Below are 18753 nucleotides of genomic sequence, written 5' to 3' on the forward strand. Positions count from 1 at the left end.
GTGTGTGTGTGTGTGTGTGTGTGTGTGTGTGTGTGTGTGTGTGTGTGTGTGTGTGTGTGTGTGTGTGTGTGTGTAAGTGTGACTGTAAGCTGGGTTTTTATGTCCGTGTGTGTTCAAATGAAAAAAAAGGGGCAAAAAAACACTCCTTCTACACCCCCCTCTAACAAACACACCCCAGTCCCAAAGTGCACCCTATACTCTTATAATATGCAGTATGCATTACATAAACGTAGTCTGTAGCATTGAATATTCCACTACGGTCTACCGTCACGCGCCAGGAGGATGAGAGACAACAACCCTTCTGGTTTTATTGACGGTTCAGGCCACGAGGTGACTGGTATTGAACGCTCGCTCCAGCGTGCGTGATGCGCTTTGAGGAAATCGGCACCTCAGCACTCCACTGTAAAAAAGAAGAACAAGCTTCACTGGTAAAGAAGTGCGTGGAACTCTAGATGTGGTGAGCTGTTGGACATCCGTGATGCATTATTCACTTACATTGTAACAGGATGCTGAAAAAGGGGCTTCTCGGTGCTTTGCACCAACTGTGATTCAACAGTTCATCTGACAGTAGCTGGAATCACTTGTTCTTTTACAGTGTTCAAACCCTCAACTTCAGAAGAACAACAAAGCAATCTGATCCCCCCCCCACACACATTTACATGAAGTTTAAAATGGCGCCGACGGTCAGTTGCTTTGGTTCCAAGCTAAAGTTACAGAGCGTCGCATCATCGGCTGTGAAAACAGGTCAAACAGGCCATGTGCACAATGTGCACCGAATGTGGCTTTGCGTGCATGTGCGAATTGATCAGTCTAGAATGAGTCATAATAATAAATAAAATAGAACGGGGAGAAACGTGTTTACACAGACAACCTTCTCATGAACCCAAGACAAGGTGATAAAAAAAAAAAGAGAAATAATCCTACAACAATAAATAAACACAATAGCTTAAACCAGCGAGGGCCAAATACAATCTTCACAAGTCATGGCGTGGAGGTCTCCTCCCTTCTGATTGGTTGGTTTGGAGTTTGGGAGCTAAAGTGCTCAACATTAGTGGGTTGTAGTTAAGCTGCTACAAGTCTTAACTGTTTAAAGGACTATTGCACTTCTTCAGCGGGCTCCCCTCCTCTGTCACGACTCTGCCCGGATCATTTTGTATCAGGGAGGCAATTTGAAGACGTCACAGGTTAGTTATTGAAGATATTAGGTGTTCATCTTTGCCTTGCCCTGAGGTTTCTGGGTAAACTCCAGACCACCGTCTTAACAGCAGCACCACTGCACAGTGTTCATTTCCATCACCGCCATCATAAATCACATTGCTATTCTTTCCATTCATAGATATATAGAGAGATTTAAAGGGTGGGACGGGGATGTGACGGACATGCACTTTGCAAAGTGTAACTTCTGACTGTTAGATGATTTCTTTTTCAAACTCTAGACCAAAACTTTGTTCCAGGACTTTTGTTTCATATACAGAAGTTCTTAGTATGCAAGGAATACCTTCCTCTTGAGGCTGCGATCATATCATTTACCAGGAACTTTTCATTTGCTTTGTTCCATGAGGCCCAACCTTCCACTGTGTAGTGATAGAATATGATGCAAGCAGATGAAAGATCACAGAGGCCCGGACCAAAGAGCGACAGATGGCCAGAACACAAAGCACTACAACCAGGCTCTTGTTAGCTTTGATTGCAAACCGATTGGTGCATCTTTCCTTTCTGCCAGTCTGCTTATCTATACATATGCTGCATCTTCACACCTCAAAGATGTGTGTTGGCATGCTGCTAAAATGATGACAGCAGATAAAGATGTGGGGGCTTCAAAATGGGAGGCCAGATAGATCATGTAAAGTACTGTGGAAACAGTGGTGCTGAGGTACGTGTTCTTCCTCCTGGGATAGCTATTGCTGTAGTATCCAGAGTTCTTGGGGGACCTCCTCAGTGTTTTACAACCTACATTGCACACGCTTTTTATTTGTGCTGGCCAGATTCCAAACGATCCGTCCCCCGCCTGTTTAAACCTCTGAAACCAGTCCAAATGTGTCCTCCAGTGCCTTTCTACAGCGTGTGGCAGCAAATGCACTCTCAGCCTGGAAAAAGCAAACAAACTCGACAAACTCAAAACACGTGAGCAGGTTTAGACCTGAACCTACAGCACACACAGATCATGAGATTAACGCACACTCACTCGTCTCTTCTTGCTGATTGCATATTGCACTGTACATAGAATGATGGCGCATTCGGTTGGTCATCGTAAACTGGCAAACTTGCCGTATTCACGCAGTCGCAAGACTAAACCGGTTTATATACAAGGTAAAAGCATTCTGGGTAAGGACCGATGAAATCTGAGGTAGCAAATTCAACTGTGACAAACTCGATTCACTATCAATCACTTTTTCCTTTATGCACGTGCTTTGATTTTTAGAAATGAAAGCAGGCCAGTGTCACGTCATCACATCGCCATACGTTTTCCGTTTCTCCACAAGGTCATATAGCTTGTGGTTCTAGTAAACGTGGGTTTCCTGCTTGTTTAAATATTCATAGTGTGCTGTTTTTATGGTGCACTGTCCTCATGGTAAACTCGTACGTTTGCCAGTTGACTTTTTAGTGACGCTGCATGTTCTTCGCTCTCCAGCAAATCTGTACAATGTTTGTGGTAGGGCAGCTGATATGTTCATCGAGAAAAAAAACATGGCTTTTAACCCTCCAGTTCCCACCCCTGAGGTGCAAACCAGCCAATCCAGTGTGCTCTTGGGACAAGGGGACAAGGGGACCAAGAAAAGAATGGGACAGCAGGTTTCCTGTTAGGCCAGCTAACACTACAATTCACCAACCGGTTTGCGAGTTTTTCGGAAGCGCCACGGACATACAGAATAGGATCATCATAATCTCGATAGGGTTTTCAGTGCAAGACTACTTGTAAATGGCTACTTGTTTTCGTCGTGGTCTTGGTCTTGTCTGGACACAGCAGTAAAGGGATTCTCCTACAGGACAGCAGTCACCTGTGTGTGTTACCAGCAGACTGACAGAATGTGTTCATGAAGCAGCTCCGTTGGTGGTTTTGGTTAAAGGTTGTACCGCTGTGGAGCTCAGATAGCTCCACGATGGGTGGATAGGGGGTTGGGGGGGACTTGTGGGAGAGAGAGAGAGACAGACAGAGAGAGGCCTCTACCCCCTCCCGCCTGGCTTCACTGTCTCCAAGTAAAATGTCTCTTAGAAAGTCAGAGGTGACGGTACAATAGCCGGGTGCCCTAAAGGGTTTTAGGGTTTTAGGGCACCCTCCACACCCCCCATTTCCCTCTTCCTCCCTCCCGGGTCCGAGCTGTGTCACTGTGGTGTCCGTGAGTCCAGAGGGGTCTGTGATTGTTGGAGGGACAGCCTTCTTTGGGTTTCAGGATCCGGGGAAGACACCCCCGCTCCAGCTGCCGGCCCGACCCCAGCGCCCATACATTCCCCCGACCCATAGTCTAACCCTGCGCCTGAGCTTGACCCCGTAGCTAAATCTACCCCGACACATGAACCTACGGCAGGCCCGGCGATGACCCCAGTCCCTGTGCCCAGTCCCAGCTCCAGGTCTAGGTGCTGCCCCAAGCTGTGTAGTCCGGAGGGAGCGAGCTGACCCTGGTTGGGGTAGATCAGCGAGGCGTCCCGGGGCTGCAGCGAGTCAAGAGGCTTAGCTGGGAACTCCTCGAGGTGCTGCAAATCCAAGATCTGCAGGGGAAGAAGTCGAGGAGGTGAATGGGACTGGCAACTAAAACTCTTTTACTTATTAATACTCACAAAGTCAAGTTATTCTTTTATCAGGGTTGTTGTGTGCTGTGGTTTACCAAACGTAGCTACAGGGTACTGAGATCCCATTCAAATGAACTCTGCAGTATAAAGAATGCATGGAGATAAACACCCTGCAACGTCTCATCATACGACAGTTGATGGAAATCAAAAAGTTTAAGAAAAGATCATGAAATACTTAGTTACGATTAGAAAAAAATGGTGACATACATAATTAGGTTTAGGAAAATATTGTTGTTTGTGTTAAAATAACCACAAATGTGTTGTTACTAAAGTGCGCAAGTTATGTGACAAAAACCTCAACGTTGACATTTTTTTATTTCACTCGGGAAACAAACAGCGGTCTCCTGGAAGAAAGACGGCTGGTTGTTGGACTCACTGTGCTCCCCGCCTGCCTGCCATGTGTGTATTCAAGCAGTCTTTAAACGTCCTGAGTATGCGGTTAACATGCTAACCAATTTCGTGGGATATCTATGAACATGTACTTTTCTTAAGCATTGCTAAGAATGCTGGATGAGACCAGTCTGACACAAACATAGGGTAGCTACTAAGTAGGAGAATAACCAATGCAAAGTTTTGGGATTAAAAAGCTTTGTGGGTTTCAATGTCTCTAGTTTATATTCACTGTGGACCAAGGACAGCCTCCAGTCAGCAAACACTGTACTAATACATTTGCTTCACCTGTGACAGGGAGGCCAGGGTGTCTGTCTCCAGAGGTGTAACAGGCTGGACCAGTCTCTCTCCCGGACCTGGTCCTGTGCCAGAACCAGGGTAAGGTGAGACCTGCAATAGACAACATCTTATTGGTCCGCAGGAAGCGTAGCCCTCTGTCTGTTCGCAGTTGGGGTCAGCTTCTGATAATAATGGAAAGCTGTCTTTCATCATTGTGTCTCGCCCAGAAACAGATGCTTGCCTGACCCCTGTAGCAGCGAGCGTCCTGCTGTGTGTGTGTGTGTGTCATCACCTGAGGCGGCGATGAGACGGCGCTGTAGGAGGGAGGGACCAGGGCCATCTGTCTCTGCAGCAGCTGCATGATGGCTCCGATGTCTGTCGACATGCGACTCTCCATCCTGCACACAGTGTGTGGTCGACGGTTAGTAGCTACACTTATGTTCTATCCATTTCATTTGAGTTATTCTAATCAGGACATTCAAAGTGCATTTAAAGGGATTTCTAATGTTGTCCATCGTTAATATCAGTTACAGTAATAAAGAACTCACCAAGTAAATCGCAAACATTCGGGAACCTTAATGTCTGGTATGATTGCTTATTGTAAAGTAGAAACTGTGTGAGAGAGTAACCATGATAACAACAGTAAGTAAGCGGAACCAGGGAGTCAGTCGGCTCATCGGTCTAAATCTCCAGGCCCCAGGATCTCAACGGTGGAGTTAATGTGTCATTAGCTTTCAGAACTGCTATTAACATCTGTATGGAAATATTATGTTGTCTACCCTCCACTTATCGCATAAACTTCTCTCTCAAACTTTTCTAAACTTTTCTTTCATCCTGCTTTTACTTCTGGAGCTGGAAGATTATTTATTTTTTTATCACAGGGGTCTGAAGTTTTATTGTATCTCATTACTGTGGGAATGCATAAAGTGAGCTCCACGCATACAGGAGAGCTGGAAGTTTCCCCATCTGAGGCTTCTATACAGCTGAGGACTCATCCTGCGGAGCTTTGTTCCACTTTTTGCAGTCAAACAGAGACTGCAGATATTTTCAGTATGTTGGGTTCTCTCCTTACACACCACTACTCCCCATCCAAACTTCAGCTGGAGACGCAGCCAGCTTCATAGCTGTAGGCTTTAAGAGGCAGCCTGTGGTCACAACAGGTGGACAGTGAGACCAACACGACCCGGAACCCGCACCCCGACACTCGTACCTGTTGAGCTGTTTCTGCAGCAGGTCCAGGCGTGTGTCCAGCTGGCTGCGTTGCTGCCGGCTCAGGCTGTGCAGCGGCGTGTTGAGGGTCGGGGGGGAGGTCAAGCTGCAGCTGGGAACCTCCTGGTACTGTCCACCCCCCCGACTCTCCCCCCAGAAACTGAAGATGTGGGACACGCCCGAGAACGCTCCTGTGGGAGACAGACGGAGAGAGTGAGTGCGCGTGAAACAGCGGCTATGGTGTTACAGTATGTGGTGGCTGGGGCGTGGTTAGGCTCAGCTGTGGAGGGGTGTGGGGGAGTGGTTCAGGGAACAGGTGCCGGGAATAGGCCTAATTGGCCTCAGCTGCAGGGGATCAAGCATTGGCTCGGCCCTATATGAGGTGGATAGAGATGGAGGAGCGTATGTGACAGCAGGAACTTGTTACACGGTATAATTCACAAGGACACTGATCTGTTCTAAGTTTACCCGACAGAGCGTTGCAGGTGTTCCCGATTATGGGGTCTCCGTCGGCCTCGATATTCTCGTTGTTCTCGTTGTAGCTCCTGGACGTGGCCTGAGCATGTGGATTCTCCAGCATCGCCAGCGGAGGAGCGAGTCTGGTCACAATCGACTCCCCCCCCTGTCAGACGAGTAGATCGGGCACATTAACGCCAGGTTGTGTTGCACCCCGGCGTGCAACAACGGCCACCACAATACAATCAATACTTTAGTAGACAAATGTAGCTCTACCTCGTCGCCACTGGAGTGCGAGGACACCGAGCTGCGGTGTGCCTGCCACTGCTGCTTAGGTGCCTCTTCCTGTTTTTGGTTGTTGGTCGCCCTCTGTCTCCGTCTCACGGACTTATTGGAATTCTTGACTTCTCCGGCGTCTGCGTCATCTAGACACAGGTGAGGAAAGATTTACAAAAGAGAGAGAGCTTGGAACTGGAGGATTGCTAGATAAACTGTATTTATTTATTTTTACATTTTCTGTGATGGTAAAACAAACGCTGATAGATGAGCGACAAAGGAATGTTTACCTTTTTCTGTACGTCTTCGGAATGATAACTTGCGCCTGCGTAACTTGTTGAAACCTCCACAGTTGGAGTCATCGCTGCTCGGAGAGCCTGGGATCATGTTTGTCTGGAAACCAGCATTACATGGACTTTATTAAAGTACCAATGATATTCTTTCCAAAGGTAAAAGTAAAGTCTCTACTTGAATACAACAGCACAGGGAACATGCATTCAGGACCCGACTAGATTGAGAGAATAGTACCGATAGAGCTACCGGTCCAATGGCCCTCGTGCTCAAGCATTCAGGACGTCTGTCATGGACGAGGCTGTAAACTCACATCTCGGAGGTTGAAAGTGATTTCCAGGTTGTTCCAGAAATGGTCCGCAAACTCTGGATACATGTCCAGCACCTCCAGGACATCTTCCCTGAAGATCTTATGGAGGTCGCAGTAGGTCAGAGCCCTCACGTCGGCGTTGGATTTACCCGGCCGGGTGTACAGGTTGATGGGCTCGCCGAAGATGTCATTCTTGCCTGGGAAAGGTGACGAGAAAGAGGGACAGCGTCAGTCATTACTTCAGTCTGCACCAGCAGCCAATAACAACAACAAAAAAATCACACATAACAATAATGGAAGGTGAACTGAAATATCAACTATATACATATATATGGTTTCCTGACATTTAGAGGAATTTGTCTAAGTGTCTAATTTAGAAAAGGCAAAGTTTAGTTGAGGAGACAGTGAGTTTTCTGTCTGATCCAAATAGTTTTCTCTCTCGTAAGAACTGGTGAGAAACAGGTTTTGCCAGATCTTTTGAAGTTATATTTATTATCTGTGAAGTAAAAACAGGTGACAATTTAATTTCAGCCTCTTGTGGTCAGATTGAATATTACAGCAAAAAGACATGCAAAAATCATGGATACACACACACACACACACACACACACACACACACACACACACACACACAACAGATTAATCCATTTGGTGTTTTCAGCTCACAGTGGGTGAGAGACGACCTGCACACTGATTCCGTCCTTTACTGTGTTCGTCTGTCAACTATCAGGAGTAACACTTAATGCTCACCAGCAGATGGCACTACCAGCTACAACATATTGTTGAGAGGCCTGCCCAGAGTCAACACCCCGAAAGAGACATTTGAGCATGAACTGGGCGAGAAAGAGTTCTGCTGCATACTGAACAGGAGTCTATGGACCAGAGGAGAACTGGTGTTATGACGGTAAGTCGGTGCATTGCAGTGTGAGACATAGTCTTACTTTAGGTCTCAGGGAAGAGGTCATCTACAGGCTGCATTGGAACTTAAACTGTTTATACTTTCAAGTCATCTCCTGCAAGAGTTCTTGCTTCAGATTTAGTTTTAAATAGCCTAAAAGTTAACATAGAAATGGGGGCTTAAAACATACATTGACAGATCTCTATACATTAAGATATAGTTTTTGTACCCAAGATGGCTACCACCACGTCTCCTCTCAGTATTTCTATGGACCCCCTGGATATGAAGTAGAGAGCCGTGAGGACGTCCCCAGCGTGGACCAGCGTGTCCCCCGGCGGTGCGTGGGTTGTCTTGAACTTCATGGCCAGCGCCCTGAGGCAGCCCTTGGTGGAGCCTTTGAAGGCCTTGCAGTTCTGCAGCAACGTCCGGTTCAGGTGCAGGCAGATGTCAGCCTGGAGACACTCGGGGAAACCTTTCAGCACCTGGGGGGAGAGGGAGCGTGAGTGGGGCAAACGTAGAAGGAGCGGGAGGAGAGATGGACGGGGAAGAGGTGGGATGAAGAAAGCGGATGAATGTAAAGTCAAAGGTTACATCAGTATTGATGCATGCCTTCAGCGACTTCAGAACATCAAACTAATGTCACACAAATGTCACAGATTATGGACGCTTTAAAAGGAGCAATAAAAACATCCTCACGGTCATCCCTGCTGGGGAACATTGTTGGGACGTTTAGCGTCGTACATTTATTACACAATATTGGTTCAGAGAAGTTAGGGTTTCAATACTAATTTTTCATGAGGTTAATCCAGGAGTGGGCTACAAATGTCAGTGGTCTGGGCTTCTTTCTCTATCAAAGGGCCTTTTAGAGCGTCGCAGCAGAAGGATTGGAAACAGAAGAGAGTCGACATGCCCTTGGAGTGTAATTAATATGAAGAATTGGTGCAACTTTAATGAGTTCCCTGCAAGCAGGAGAAGAGCCCCAGCTCCCTTTAAAGCAGCGGGTTCTGTACTCTGGAAGTCTCTGGCCGACTGCAGAGAACTGAACTGTTTAAAAACATTGCTACACAGCATTTCTCTCTTTTATTTCTCCTCTCTTTCAATTTCCAGCCTTAAATGACTCCGACTTCCTCTCTTTCCAGGCCGACGTCCGCTTCTTACTTTCAACATTTGTCTCTTGCATATTTTTACGTCCCGTCTCGATATTATGCTCTGAGTTACTGCCTCATTGCCTTTTACCTGCAGCCCTGGTTTACTCAGGTAATGAGTCAATAACGCAGTAACCCCCCCACACACACCTCGTACATGTTTCACAGTCTAACAGAAAGCAATATGGAAATGAACCTGACAGGCCTTGTATAACCTTTCACGACCCAAACAACCCCATCTTGTGATTGTGAATAACATCCTCCTAGTACTCCCTGAACACACTACCATTTTGCTGATGTGTGAGGTGGCCCAGAATGTGCTGGTGCATTCTGCTGACTTTCAAGGCTGCGCCGTTACACCCCTCTACAGCTGCAACCAAGTACACGCAGGCGGATGAATATCGCTACATATTACACTCTATATGTAGAATAATAACCTTCATTAATAAAAAGTAAACAGAGTTAATTTGACTTAAGTAAAAAGTTATTTTACTGTCAACAACTAAATGATAATAATGTTTAATGTCAATTATTAGTAATGCTATAATTCATATTAGCATTACCAAAAAACGTGAAATTATATATTGTATATCTGATAAGAAATGAAAATTACATTCCGTTTACATTAGTTAAGTTTTTTATTTTTAATTTGTTAAACATATATATATATATATTTATATATTAAATATATATTCGTTAATGATTAGCGAATGAATAACGATAAGTTGTTTAAGATGTTTCTAAAAAATCTATAAACATTACAATAGAACAGAAACTAATGAACTATCTATCCAATTAATGTATAAAGATGATTTACAAAGTAGTTAATGTAATTCTCAGTTGCTACTTTATAATTGCATCGAAGTAATGTTTACAAACCAATTATTAACTATTAACTAACTATAAGTGTTACAATATTAATGTAATTTGATAATAATTAATAAATACTTAATAGTATATAAAGTGCTATCATGCATAAAACAATAAACTGTTATGTTAACATACATTATATAATGATATTATTACTACTCATTCGTAAAAATTATTAAGCATAAGATTTACGAAGCCTCAGATAAAAACAATCCAGGGACAACATGTATTATATAATATAATATCATCAGCTACAATCTTCTCATCTGGACAATAAGACGTCACTATTCTGAGATAGTTTAATCAGAAAACCAACCTGAAAACTATGAACAAATTAGTAGCACTAACCCTTTGTTGTGCATGTGCACATACATAGTGTATTACTGTCTCTGTATCCATCTTTCTTTCATATTTATATATTCATATAATAAAACGTGTCAAGTATTGTTCAAATGTCATCATTTTTGAAAGAGGACAGGAACAAAAAGGAGTTGAACAGTGAGCTAATTTGTTGTGATGGATGCTGCATGAAGAGCTCCCTCTCTCCTCCAACTCATCCCCGAGCCTGCTCTCATCTCAACACTCCCATAATGTTCACATTATTATTCTCTCCATGAAGGATGGAGCTACGGATTCAATCAGTTGGGGAGACAAACAGACAGGGTCTACTCTAAGCAATCCTAATTACAGAAAACATTCTCTACTTCACTGGGCCTTCAAGAGAGCAACATAACAAGGGAAGATAAGGAAGGGCTGCTTGTCTAATTTGTTTCCTCTCCACTCAAATGGCCCACTTATTACACTGAAATGAAAAAGGAATTCAGTGATGAAATATTGTGTTTACGCCACGCGACAATCTCCGGGTCTGAAAAGTGAAGCCAATGTTGTTGTGTCTTTAACCTGCATTCTCTCTACTAACGGGCAGGGGGCGACTCCTCTGGTCGAGTTTTATTGTCTCAATCTCTAGTTTCAAGTCTTCTTCAATACAGTATGATGTCCTTTTAGTAAATGATGGTCCATTTAGAGTCAAACAGACCATAAAGCAGGGAATGCTTTAGGGAGGGGCTTATTGTGATTGACAGGTCTCTACCACAGCGTCACTCCTCTGCAGTCGAAGTATGATCACTTCTGTTCACTGGTTGCAAAAGACCAAGATGGCAACGGCCAAAATGCCAAACTGGCGGCTTCAAAATGGCAGTCCACAAATCAATGGGTGACATCACGGTGACTATGTACACTTCTTATGCACGGCCTGTTGTTTCTCTTTACTTCTACGAGGAGCTGATTGTGCTCAGATTTTTCTAAAAGACATTTGGATGCTGGAAAGGATTCCTGAAGTTATGAGCAGAGATACTTTAAGTAAAATGTGCTTTTTGAGCTGAAACTATGATGAAGCAGCTTACAATGCAGTGACACACTGCAAAGATGAAATCTACTGACGTTAAAGGCTTTTATCCGTGTGGCATGTTTAGGATTACAGTGTGTGGTTGCATGCACGTGTGTGTCATCCTATACGCTGTGACTCAGAGTTCAGGTTGAGGTCGAGTGTGCTCAACAAGCGCCCCTTCACGCTGTGCATTCACGTCCATTTAAAAGGTGTGAGTCTCTGCTTGTATGAGAAAAGAGTGTGTAGCCTTCATGCATGTAAAGGAACTGGTGTAGGTCCATGCATATGTTGCATATGTTTAAGCATGTGTATATGTGTGTGTGCGTGCGTGCGTGCGTACATCATTACTCACATCATTCCTATTTTCACTGACGATGTCGGACCATGCATGCTGAGACAAAGTCTACGCATCGTCCTATTAACGCACAACGCAGGCCCAGAATAGTCCTCTGGCCTCTTTCGGTGTCCATGTGTGTATTCATGCCCAACACTCACTCTGCAATAACACAACGGACCCGGTGCGCACATACGGGACCCGGGCGCGTGCAGGATCGGGGTACTCACGGCGTTCATGTCGATGCCGTTGGTGTAGGACCAGGCATGCTGGAAGTACTCCTCCAGCCTCTGTCTGAGTGGGTTGGGGATCTGGTGGAAGCGGATGAACTCCCGGACTCTCAGCATCTGGGTGTGGTAGCGGGCCGTGCCCGAGTACAGCCGCTGGATGATGGCGGACACGTTCCCGAAGATGCTGGCGTACATCAGGGCTGGGAGACAGATATAGAGGGTGTCACGAGAGACAGGATTTAAGAAGTGTGAGGATGGAGGATGCAAGGGAAGGTGGGCAGGGATGGAGATATTCAAATATACATTAAGAGAGAGTATAGTGCCACACGGGTACTCGATACACTGATGTGACCCAACATATTTCTGTCTGACTGTCTTCTCCATCTGAAAATAAATATATAATTAAGCTTGACACCCTTGGGTGATATGTTTCATAAAATATATTGTAAGTGGAGAAGGGCAAGGAGCAGACAGAGAGAAGAGAGACAGAGAGGAAGCCTAGACAGCTGATGGTATAATAACGGAGATTGATATTACATTACATTACATTACAATGATATTAGCATGAATCAGAGCTGTGTTGAACAATGTAACATGTGTATTCTCGTTAATACATCAGTTAAAACACCAGTTAAAACACCAGTTAAAACACAGCTTTTTAAAGGGGACATATATCATGGTCATTTACAACATGCTTTAATGTTAGAAAAACAAACATTATCTTTCTCATAATGTCGGTCACAATGAATCTGTCCTGAACGCTCTGTTTTAGCGTATGTCTCTTTAAGCCCTTCTCCCGTGAGAAGCCTGCCCTGATTGGTCAGCATTTTCTGGTTTTCCACCGTCTTTTCAGCCGGGTCCTAGCCGTCTATGTCCAGTACATGGAGTTCTGCAGGAATGCTACCGGTCACTACCTACATCACAACCTCACAGAAGTCCAGATGGCTCATTTATGAATACTGAGTATTTTGTTACTTTCACAGCTATTTATATAGCATATTGACCTGCTTTAAAATAAAAAATAACAAAGACATGGAAATCTCACTTTCTACTTTATGGGACCTTGAACTGACTGGATTATATCAATTATTTGTAATATATGTATATGTATTATTCAATCTACATTTATTGAATAACTTTTATTCTCTAAGTGCTTCAAAATGAGAGTGTGATAAAGTGATAATCACCAAGTTATATTTCTACATAGATATGCATAGACTACAATATATGATAGTGCCCTCTCTAAACACAAGAGCCTGTTGTGCTACAACATACAAAAAAGGAAGGAAGCCGTGATCTCAGTGACAGTCACTGTGCTCATTGACTTACAGAGATAAGCTAACATTCAAATAGCGTGTCTTGGGGGCATTAAAAGATAATTTCAGGACTTTTTAAAGCGTGTTGTATCAATACTTTGTGTAGAAAATACTTCTACCACGGGTTAGAAAGAAAGACAAAGAGGGAATTTCTTCAACTCAGACTGTTGGAGCCCTATGTTAACCTCAGCTGAACTTTAGAGCGCAATTTAGCACTTAAAGGGATTGTTTGGATTTTTTGAAGTGGGGTTATATGAGGTAGTCTGTAGTTAGTATATTACAACGTTACAAGGTTAATTTATTGCCAATGTCCAAAAGGGAGCGACATTTAGTCCAGACGCTGTAGACTACTTAGTTACAGGGACGATGGTGGCCGTCTAGAAGCAGAATGAACAATAATTTAATAAATTAACATTGAAGAAGACTTGAAACTGGAGATTGAGACCATAAGCTCATGTTTACAATGTTTACTGAGGGAATAAATCAAGAGAGAAATATAATCAGTTTATATAGACTTCTATACAACCAGAGGAGTCGCCCCCTGATGGTCAGTAGAGAGAATGCAAGTTTTAAGACACTACCGCATTGGATTCACTCGGCAGAACTGGAGGCTGCCGCCTGGTGGGAGCACTCTCCTGTGACAGTGATATGTTGAAAATATAACACATGACGGCACATGGCACATGTTGGCACATTGATGGCTTCCATACATTTTCTCAGTACACGACCAGGGATGTCATCAGCCCCAGCAGCTTGCTTGGGGGGGGGGGGGAATTCAATTCAATTCAGTTTATTTTGTATAGCCCAATATCACAAATTACAAATTTGCCTCAGAGGGCTTTACAATCTGTACACATACGACATCCCTGTCCCAGGACCTTAATACAGTTCTAATGTCAGTGATAGGGGACGGCGTCAACAGCCCTCTTTCTTTCTTTAATAAAATGCATTCGAAAGCTGTTGAGGGACAGTTAGAAAAAGATTTCCCCACGAATATCTCCCATCACTTCCATCAAAACAGCATTAAGAAGGGATCCCCTGAAGACCGGTATAGACAGGAGGAATAAATACAGAGTCCAAAAGCTAGGCCCTAATCAGAGTACACATTACCGCCACGTGAGCACTGGTTTAAGAACCTCACCTAAAGCTAGACTTGAAAAAATAAACCGGAATTATGTTACAGGCCGATTTAAGTTGAATTCTAATACAATGCAGTTGACCCAGTTGCAGACGTTGTTTGACTCAGAGATAAACAGTTATTCCTATGTTACTCATACTAATCCTACGATAAGAACAATTCAGTTCCTACAAGAGTTGTTGAGACGGGGTGGTCTGTCCTCTGGGGGACGGATGCAGCCGGATTTTGACTGATCTAAAAGGCCTTCTGGAGAGGTGGTTGGAGCCTCTCAGTTTAGTCCTGTTGTCAACTTGGATCCTACTAACCTCTCAACCTCCGCCAGCTCCCATCACTGTCCACATCACCCACTAAAACTGCAGTGTATGTGTCATTTTACAAGTGTGCAGTCGACACACGTGGTTGGAAATCTCGTCAGAACTTTTATAATGCTCATTAAGGTTTCAATGTGCGCTTTAATCAGAATCTTGCACTTCTTTAATTGGCATTTTACGAGTGCAGCCCAAACTAAAACAAAAAAACACCCTTGTTGAATAAGTGCCTCTAAGTCCTTGATTTTACCTTTAGATAACTGTAACTACAGTACAATACAATTTGTTATGCGAGTGCTCACATGCGATGAGCAAGCCGTTAATAGTTTCTCGTCACTGGTTTTAAATACCATATTCATGTTCCTATGGTTACCCTGATCATTGAGGTCCAGGGCTCTGCCAGCCTCCACAGGTAATTACTCAGCAGAGAGGAAGTTGAGCTGATAAGCGTGACAGGGGTTATTACAATCCCTGCTGATGAATTGTATTAATAAATCATCACGCAATATGCTTTAAAGTATGATCTAGGCTTTGTGCAGCTGCTGTAACTAAAGCAAGAATTGTATATAAAAAGTGAAAACGTTTCATTGTTGTGGTCTTTTAGTTAGGTGTGTCTGTGGTGGTTTTAGTCTCGTTGTGGTTGTTTCGCCCTTTTTTGTAGTTTTTTTGTGTCTATTTGTGGTTGTTTTAGTCTCCTGGTCGTTGCTTTGTCCCCTTTCATGTGACGTCTTGGATGTTTGTGGAATGTTTTTGTGTATTAAAAAGTAGCTACACATCAAAAAACAATCTCACAAATGTACTATTGTAATCTTTAAAGATTGTACTTATTATTAGAACATTTGATTGTCCAGTCCCTTCGTTGTTCTTCTTTTAAATGTTTTTTTACATTTTCAAGCATCAACTCCAATGTATGAATTACTTAAGGGAGTTACAGATACTTGCAACAGACGCTAAATTATGAACTGAAAGTGTTTACACCGTATAGCAGCAGGAGTCAGATTCACTTATCACGTGACTTTAGTAAGGAGAGTTGGTGAACAGCAAACACAGCATTTAAAGTGCTCCAGAGGCAGTGAGCAGCTACCTTTACTACTACTACTACTACTACTACTACTACTACTACTACTACTACTACTACTACTACTACTACTACTACTACTTCTTTGAGCATAACATCAGGACTTACATCCTATGAGCATGACACAGATGGAGAAGATCTTCTCAGAGTTGGTGTTGGGGGACACGTTTCCAAACCCCACGCTGGTCAGGCTGCTGAAGGTGAAGTACAGGGCTGTGACGTACTTGTCTTTGATGGAGGGTCCCGAACCTGGAGTGTAAAATAAATTTAGAGCTGATTTCATAAAAGTCCGTGGCATAACAGAATGATAAATGATCACTGATGATCGTTCCACAATCGCAGCCACACAAAATTTGATTCTGATGAAGGATGTTTTCTACTAACTTGCTTAAAGCTGAGGTAACCAGGACAGACATAATCACCACAATATCTCTAACCAGTACTACTGTAGTATTTAGTGAGCTTTACTCTCAGTACCTCTGATGGAGCTGTTGTAGGTCTTTCCCAACTGGTCCCCCAGTGTGTGGAGCCAGCCAATGGAACCGTTCCTCTCCACGCTACCTATGGCATACCTGGAAAAAAAAAAAGTATGAATGCATGTGTGGTGGCTGGGCGTGGGATCAGATGATGTGTGTCTGTGTGATGTGTGTTTTCCTATGTTAGGTTTGATAGGGATGGAGGCACGAGACAGGAGAACAGAGGCAGTCTGCTAGATAATAAAGCATATTACGAAAGATACCCTGAGTGTGTTCATCCTTTGGTGCTGGGGGGAAACCCATAGGAATGTGACAGGAGCCTTTTACAGCATGTCTATAACTGCTGATGTGAGCAATAATTAGCAGTCGGTAAAAAGACCCACTAAAGGGATTTTCAAACTCCTAATATAATGTCTTATTGATTCAGAAACAGTTAAAATGCACATTTTCTGCTCTATCAATTCCTACCATTTATCTGTGGTTAGAATCAAATAAACTGCCACAAAAAAAGGCATATTAAAAAATTTAAAATTAAATAGATTAAACACATGTATATATATATTTTTTAAAGTATTGAATTGAAGTTGAGAATTTCAATATTGTGACAGCACTAGACCCCACATAACACGCAATTATTCCAACAACTCCTCCATCTGTGAAGTCTCGTCTGATTCACCAGACAGTCTTATGGCACCGTACCAGATGCAGGCCAGCCAGTGAGCGATGAGGGCGAAGGTGCACATGAGGAGGAAGAGCACGGCCGCGCCATACTCCGAGTAGCGGTCCAGCTTCCTGGCCACGCGCACCAGTCGCAGGAGACGAGCCGTCTTCAGCAGACCAATCAGAGTGGTGGTCTGAGAGGGAGGAAGAGACACAACGTTGTTGTTGGTACGAGAGGAGGAATTTTAAAGAGAAAAAAACTGTGATGTCTCATGCCAGTGTTCCCCGCCTGATGTTAACCTGTCACACACACACACACACACACACACACACACACACACACACACACACACACACACAGCCAGCCCTGCGTTGTGGAGGTGGTGAATCCTGACTTTTATTTCATTACTGTGGGCAGTCCTTTCTACCGGTACTTGTATTCGTCTGGCCCCCCTTCGTGTCCATATGACAAATAAATAACAAGACGAGAACTGTGCTGGCAGAGAGCCTAGTCCTGCTCTCTGTGTGTGTTTGTGTGTGTGTGTGTGTGTGTGTGTGTGTGTGCGTGCGTGTGTCCTCTCAGTAAATAATAGTTTTCTGGTGAGGAAAATCTCCACCTTCTTGGCTCTGTGGCCTCTATGAAGTGAATCCTGGCAAAACATCCCCCCCCGGGCAGTGCTTCAATGTTGGGGAGTTTCCACATTCATCATTTTTGGCCTGGTGGGTGCCTTGATCACTATAAATAACACTTCTTTACTAATAGATGCATTCCAAGTGGTGCTTCCTCTGTCATTGGGATTGGCCTGGGCTGAGCTGCTGTGTGGAGGGACGGATCTCGGCCTCCGTGATTTTCATCCTCATTATGTGGGAAGTATCCTCAGAGGTCGCCGGCAGCCTACTAACTCACTTCCCTCTGCCTCTTTCTGCTAACTCCCACCTCTTCTTCCAGACACCCGCCTCACATTTTGTCAAACTCTCCAACACTGCACTTTTTTTATCATTCAGCAAACCGCAGAAGCTCAGCATCCGTTGTCTGAACTCAGCTGTCTCACTGCATATCTGCTGCGGCTATATACAACCAGAATGGTTTACACAGTTCAGTTTGCTCATCAACTGTTGTGTAATGTCTTCTGTGGCCTCGGAGGTTTCTTTAAGGGAACACATACATTTGTGTATTTGGAGTTCCTACCAACCCACAAACTAAAATAAGTCATCTCTTTTTGTGGGCTGTCTAGACCAGAACACACGTGATTCAATGAGCCAACCAGACAGGATAACTCGGCCTCTTGCTTTGATGTTGATGTTTGAACTTAATCTGATCATTAATTTCTCAATATTGATACATCCTTTTGGTATATTAGAAAACTCCATATTGTCCATTACTTCTGATTGTTAATATCAGGTTCCATGGGCAGGGTCCACAATCCTTCATTGTGAACTATTAAGTGCACTAGATGCATCCTACCCTGTTTCAAGTGACTGAAGTATTTGTGTAAAATGTATGCTCTGTATAGTTTAATGGATTTAAGGATTCAAGGATAACTTATCACCATTGGGCGATGCAGGGTTGCACAATGGAATGCAGCTGTATCCCATTCGCTACACAAGAACGAGATAATATAACAACAACAGTATAAACAGCAGCAAAAAAACAATCCTCTGGACAACACGGCCATCAGAATAATAAAAAAAAGTTGTGACCATGGCATATACTCTCTAGAATCCCACAATGCAATGTATCAAATCGTATTGACGCAAAATGACCTTTGTGCCACTCCTCATCAATGATGACTACTTAGTGTCATAAACATTCAGCAGAGAGTGAGAGAAGAGTAACACAGTCAGAGTTCTTAGGAAACTTATAGCAAGAAATGACAGTTTTTGAATTGTTTGTTTCATCTGACCAACACTCA

General features: G+C 43.7%; 1 protein-coding gene across 1 annotated transcript in view; it reads right to left on the reverse strand.

Moving 5' to 3' along the window:
• Window positions 1-3234: 3234 nt before the first annotated feature.
• Window positions 3235-18753, reverse strand: part of kcnh2b (potassium voltage-gated channel, subfamily H (eag-related), member 2b) — a 206031-nt gene continuing 190512 nt past the window's right edge. Inside the window, exons 10-22 of the mRNA XM_034559980.1 lie at window positions 16880-17034; window positions 16182-16276; window positions 15813-15953; window positions 11865-12064; window positions 8128-8380; window positions 7004-7197; window positions 6690-6792; window positions 6400-6548; window positions 6136-6289; window positions 5669-5858; window positions 4751-4856; window positions 4468-4569; window positions 3235-3708 (exon numbers count right to left, since the gene is read on the reverse strand). Coding sequence (XP_034415871.1) covers window positions 3325-3708; window positions 4468-4569; window positions 4751-4856; window positions 5669-5858; window positions 6136-6289; window positions 6400-6548; window positions 6690-6792; window positions 7004-7197; window positions 8128-8380; window positions 11865-12064; window positions 15813-15953; window positions 16182-16276; window positions 16880-17034 — 2226 coding nt within the window. The 3' untranslated portion in view covers window positions 3235-3324. The remainder of the gene's footprint in view (window positions 3709-4467; window positions 4570-4750; window positions 4857-5668; window positions 5859-6135; window positions 6290-6399; window positions 6549-6689; window positions 6793-7003; window positions 7198-8127; window positions 8381-11864; window positions 12065-15812; window positions 15954-16181; window positions 16277-16879; window positions 17035-18753) is intronic.

Source organism: Cyclopterus lumpus, chromosome 20, assembly GCF_009769545.1.
Source record: "Cyclopterus lumpus isolate fCycLum1 chromosome 20, fCycLum1.pri, whole genome shotgun sequence".
NCBI classification, from domain to species: domain Eukaryota; kingdom Metazoa; phylum Chordata; class Actinopteri; order Perciformes; family Cyclopteridae; genus Cyclopterus; species Cyclopterus lumpus.